This window comes from Oryzias latipes, chromosome 19, assembly GCF_053564925.1.
Source record: "Oryzias latipes strain Hd-rR chromosome 19, Olatipes_Hd-rR_3.1".
In the NCBI taxonomy this organism is placed as follows: Eukaryota; Metazoa; Chordata; class Actinopteri; order Beloniformes; family Adrianichthyidae; genus Oryzias; species Oryzias latipes.
In genome coordinates, this window is record NC_136255.1 from 18479182 (window position 1) to 18485091 (window position 5910).

At 35.4% G+C, this 5910-nt stretch overlaps 1 protein-coding gene across 5 annotated transcripts; it reads left to right on the forward strand.

Annotated features, from left to right (window-relative positions):
* The first annotated feature begins 767 nt into the window (after positions 1–767).
* Positions 768–5051, forward strand: decr2 (2,4-dienoyl CoA reductase 2, peroxisomal). Of its 5 annotated transcripts, none has more exons than XM_078937321.1 (10): positions 768–904; positions 1366–1479; positions 1568–1636; positions 2033–2084; positions 2183–2318; positions 2455–2579; positions 3444–3537; positions 3633–3737; positions 4358–4610; positions 4761–5051. In XM_078937321.1, the coding sequence occupies exons 2-9, from the start codon at positions 1376–1378 to the stop codon at positions 4576–4578; spliced, it is 906 nt and encodes a 301-aa protein (XP_078793447.1). In that variant the 5' UTR covers positions 768–904; positions 1366–1375; the 3' UTR covers positions 4579–4610; positions 4761–5051. The 5 variants fall into 5 exon arrangements, with proteins under 5 accessions (XP_078793447.1, XP_004080392.1, XP_011486439.1 ...); XM_004080344.5 differs by having other exon boundaries at positions 4358–4546; XM_011488137.4 differs by having other exon boundaries at positions 800–1020; positions 4358–4546.
* Positions 5052–5910: the final 859 nt, after the last annotated feature.

The following is a 5910-nucleotide window of genomic DNA, read 5'->3' on the forward strand; positions in this document are numbered from 1 at the left end:
TGTAAACCTTGGATCGTTTGATTTAGTGTTGGCTGTGGTGTTTTGCAGCTGCCATCCTAAACTGTTAGTTGCTTTAAAAAAAGAATTATAAAAGATACTTGCTTTTAGTTTGAGATTCAACAACCCTTTCACCAGGTTTTGGGTTAAACTTTTATTTTGTTAAACTATTTGTAAAAACTGTTTGAGGTCATAAAAACAGAAGATTATTTAAATCCATTATACCAGACTTACTTAAGGAAGTTCATGAAATACGTCAAAGTTTTATTTCATTTTTTCCCAAAGCACTTTAGGTAAGAAAAACAATGTAGACCTACTTGCTGTCTAAGTTACATCATTCTAAACTAAATGAAAATAGATATACCTGCAAAAATGTATTATTTCCCTTATCAGCACCATACCCATTACTCCCTTGCAAATGTCTCTGTGGCTTTACTTTAAGAAAATAATTCAGAGTTGAATACTTAACCACTAGCCGTCCCATTATTGTTTGCAAATTGATGTTTGCACATCAGATCCATTAGATCATAATTTTCTAAATGCTATAACCATCTGCAATGCTCTTTTCTATAAATTGTTCAAGTATGATACATTGAAGTTTACACAGAAAATCAGAGAGGTATTCCTAAATTGTTTGTCCGTAGCTTCATAGAACAGCTAACCACCTAATGTAATCCTAATTTATGCTTCAATTTCCGAACCTTTTATGTATCACTGAGCTGTTTGGTAAATATATAAAATAAAACAAGGAGGCTGCATATCCTGTGTGGATTCTGACAAAATGATCTTGAATGCACCTCGAGGGACTTCATTGCCCATAATGCACCAGTGAAGGGCGATCAGGAAAAAGTGGACGTCCAAAGTTCAAGCAGCTGAAAGGAAAGAACTTCGAGCAGAAAAAAGAGTGGTAAATGCAAAGGAGCCTGCATAAACCGACAGAAATAACTGGCGCACACGTCGCGTTTTACCACAGAAGAGATTTGAGGTTCTTCCAGCGAAACTTGCATTGCTTTGGTTTAACGGGTAACGCCACAGCAAACACCACGCGACTCAACAAATGTTGAGAATTCACAGCATTTTTTAATACGTGCATGCTCTAATCAAATATATTTATGCATTCGGTTTGAACCATTGACTGTATATAAACTTATATAAACACAGGACACTATAGAGGTGTTGAATGACGGACGCCCACGAGGGTCCAACTTTGTAGCCTTAACTGTTTAGTCAGATTAGGCTGATTCTAAAACGACTTTGACCTATTTGAATGTGAATAAAGCAGTGTTAAAGTTTCACACGCTGCAGACATTTGCATGAAAATATGTTTTCTGAATTGCGACACATTTAACCCGTGTGTTTATTTAACAGACTTACCAGCATGGCAGAATCCAAAGCTAAAGAAGCAGAGTTTCTTCCTGAAGATGTTGGAACTGATGACTGCTTGACTTCATACACTTACATCTACAGTCCAGATTTACTAAAGTACGCTTTTATTTTTTTACACTGTTTTCTTAGTGTCCTTTCTGAGGTATTTATTTATAATAAGGCTAATATTTGCTATTTATCTTAGAGATCAGGTTGCTTTTATCACAGGAGGGGGATCAGGAATTGGACTTCGTATTGCTGAGATCTTCATGAGGTAAGAAGGTTGTGTGTGTTTGTCTTGTTTTTCATGATACTGGTAAGTTTCAAATATATCTATTTGTGGCCAGATTTCAACCAATTTTTGTCAAAAATGCAGGTATCGAAATTAATTTGTAATGCACATGGCAAATTCTTAATTTTGACTCTCAATGTTTTCGTTGATTATTGATCAAACTTATTTAGCTGGTTTATTTTGAATATTTAAAAATTGTGCATACTTTTTTACATTTTTAATTTTTATTTTATTCTATCTTTAATAAAACCATTATTGACACTGCAGTTCCAATCTCTTCTTCTTTCTTAGTATCTTCAGCAATAAATTGATTACACTTCTATTGTCTTATTGACATAAATGTTATGATTTGTCCTTTTCTTCATTTTCTTTCCTCAGGCATGGTTGTGACACAATCATTTCCAGCAGAAACCTGGACAAGCTCAAGGAGGTTATTTCTTACTGTTTCCACACTTCTAACAAAAGCTCATTAAAATCAAAATATTTTGAAATAATCTGGTTTCTCATGATATGACTATTTTTTTTCAGGCGGCAAAAAAGCTGTCTGCTGTGTCAGGACGGCGCTGTCTTCCTTTGTGTGTCGATGTGAGGCAGCCTGACAGCATAGCTGCTGCTGTGGATGAGGCACTTGCACAGTTTGGCCGCATAGACATTCTTATCAACAGTATGTGATTTTTCATACTTGTACCAGATCTCTTACCCACCTAATGGAAACTGTCAAGTGCTATCTTTATTTTTTTTCCAGTTACGTGTCATAATAACTTGCTTCATATACAATCACCTATTTTAATTTTGCACAGATGCAGCTGGAAATTTCCTATGCCCTGCCTCTGCACTTTCTTTCAACGGCTTCAAGACCGTTCTTGAAATAGACACTCTGGGCACATTCAACACCAGCAAACTGCTTTATGAGAAGTGGTTTAAGGTATATTTTGGCCTACCTACTTTTTATTTTACACAAAAAAAGAAAACGCTAATATCTCAGCATTTACTTAAGAAAATCGCCCTGTGCTTGGTAAAGTCCATAAAAACACAGTTTTGACACAAACCATCACAGCAGAAATAATTGTGTTTTTTAAGTAACAAAGCAAAAAAAAAAACTGGGATAGAAAACTTGCAACTTTAAATATAAATATATGTATAGTTACATAAAAGATTAGATAGGAGTAAGATAAGTTTTTATTTATTCCACGATGGGGAAATTCTTTTGTCTGCAGCAATAAAGTGACATTTAACAGTGCAACAGTATAAAAGAACAGAAGAACATATTTAAATTAATGGCAGTTAAGTAAAAGTAAAATAAAAATACACACCAAACAACAATACCTGTTGTAAGAAAAAAACAACAGTAACAACAAGGGAAATACATAATGTAGGTACATAGTGTGTCACCTTAATACTGTGTTGTGTAGCCTGAAATATAGTATATATAGTCTATAGATTACACACACTTTATCAGCGGTTTAGTTCGGTTTCCGTTTCACTATCTGTATTTTACATTTGTGCATGTGCTCTTTTAGATTCTTTCAGTCATGTTCTTTGCTTTTGGTTCTAATTCTATCTTTTTTTTTTATTTTTTTTAAATTTTTCATGATTCAGAATGAGCTCCACCTGACTTATTGACATAAAAATATAAATTCTCTATCTTCTGATGCAGCATAGTGCAGGAAAGGCAACTTGATTTTAATAGGTCATATAAAACATCCTCCTCTCCTTTCGTTCTATTGCTGCAGTGTTTACTAAGCTGCTGCATTAAGTACAATTGTTGTTTTTTATTCTGCTTTTCTAGGATCATGGAGGCAACATAGTCAACATCTCTGCAACCCTTCAGTACAGAGGACAGGCCCTCCAGGTGCATGCAGGTTCTGCAAAGGCAGCAAATGGTAAAAATGTATATATATTTTAAAAGACATTTTCGGCCTGAAGTTTGATGAGGAAAAAAAATATGTTTACTGAATGTTTCCTCTCCGGTTGGCAGATGCCATGACCAAGCACTTGGCTGTAGAGTGGGGGCCCAATGGGGTCAGGGTCAATGCTGTGGCTCCAGGACCAATCTCTGGCACAGAAGGCTACCGGAAACTGGGTAAACTTTTAATATTCGTGCACCAATACAATTTAAGGTTCTTCCTGTCCCATTTTTATCAGATATTTATTGCATTGCATAGAGTTTGTAGGGTTTGACTATTAAGTCCTTTTTTACCTTTAACACCAGATATGTTGCTAGCGATTTCCAAGGGTGAATTTAGACTGGGAAAACCGTTTGTTCCGGACAGAGTCCGCTTAATTTGGTCCTGATCAAGCTCTAAACCTTGCGTTTGGTCTGCATTTAGACTGCCGTCAAGCAGCCTTTCCTGATTCAAACCAAAGCATACCGTAAATCTTTGACCATTCACGGGATCACTGTGAATCATGCTGCCTCAGCGGATTCTGGCGGCTTTTCATGCTTTTAGCAACAGGATTGACTCATTTACACGGATTATGTAAGCACTTTACCACTGTTAAGTGTTGCATATCAGCACGAGGGGGCTTTTGTCCGCTTCAGAATCCAGTGGAATTGCGTTAATTGCGTCAATGCCTGATGAAATACAGTAGTCAAAAGAATGTAAATGCTGGTGTTAAAGCCCTGGTATTAAAGAAAGATCTGAGCAACTAAAAGGATTTTTTTTTTTTAAAAAGAATGTACTTTCCTGTTAAACCTCACAGGTGGTCCTATAGGGGAGGCTGCAGGTGTGTTTCAGTCCATTCCTCTGCAACGAGCTGGCAACAAGACAGAGATGGCCCACTGTGTTCTCTTCCTGGCCAGCCGTGCGTCTTCTTACACGACTGGAGCCATCCTGGTTGCTGATGGTGGAGCGTGGCTGACTTCAGCCAATGACGTTTCCACAATGTTGGGTATAGTCTCCTCTAAGTCTGCTAAACTCTAAACAAGGACTCTGCTGTCCTCTTCTTTACCCAGGTGTGTAGGTGGAGGTACAGCTTAAGATCTGTATGAAAAGGGGGCTGAGAGTCTGTCTGAGCCGTTTCTTGTAGAGCATGCCTTCTAAAGATTGTATGACAGCTGAACAGTATAAGCCCTTTTAATTAAATCGTCTCTTATTTCTTTCAGGTTATTGGTCATCTGAAAAGAAAAGGGACAAGTGATCAAGAGAAATTTAGCAACTTTCTAGTATTTCTTACCCTTAAACAGTATTTGTTTTTAGTAAATACTTAAGAAAAAACACTAATATTACTGTACTCACTACCTAATGTTCAATTATGGGTCAGTTATGCAAAGAATTTTTAAAATGTCACCTATGAAACAGTAGTATCAATGCTCTTTGTGTTGTAATGTTTTTTGTATTAATTTGTCCTATTTTTAATAATAAAATAAATGTTTAATTATGGTAATTAAAAAGAAGCATGTCTACATTCATTACCAAGTTATCAGGCCCAGATTTAGCCAGCACAACTATGGGGTGCAGCATGTCAGTCTATTTGTCCATTCCATTCATTCTTATGTGTTTGTCTTTTATTGTAATTTATGTCTGTATTTTTTTTTGCTCATTTGTTTTCGATTTGGGTTTTCTTTTGTTGTCATTTTTATTTATATAGTTAATTTTAAATTTTTGCTGGCCATCATGTGTGTGGGAGAATCCCCACCCCATAAGCTTATATCTGGCCTTGCAAGTTATCTACAACTTTGTTTTTTTTTAAGGGAAGATAAATGGCCAAAACATGAAAAAGTTTGACAAACTTTAATTTTACACTACATTATTCTGTTACTAAATATACACCTGGAAATGTTTTAAAGTTTTTGAAAACTGAGTTGAAAATTTTGCAAAATTTTACTCTGCATATTTTTTAATACTGAAGCTTCTGACTTATAGTATAAAATGATAACCTTAAAAAATAAATTATAATATGAGAAAAAGTTACAATTAATGATCCACCTTTAGATTAGCAGTACCTTGTTTAAGTCGGAGGGGGGCGCCAAAACATAACCCAATTAATTTTTTAGTTGAAATCTAATTTTCTTTTTTCCTATGTAAGTAAGAACTTAAAGAAAATTTGACACTTATTTGGACACAAAGGAATGTAATTTCTGCTGCGTAAAAAATGTATAAAAATAGTGTTTAATGGATAAAGATTTGATTAGTTTGTGACCATAAAGTTTGAAGCACTTTGAATGTCTTTTGAATATTTTCATATCTATGTTGATTGCTATCAAAGAGTTTCGGTTGAAACAGAATTGAGAGCTAAAACCCCGCGCGGGTGAT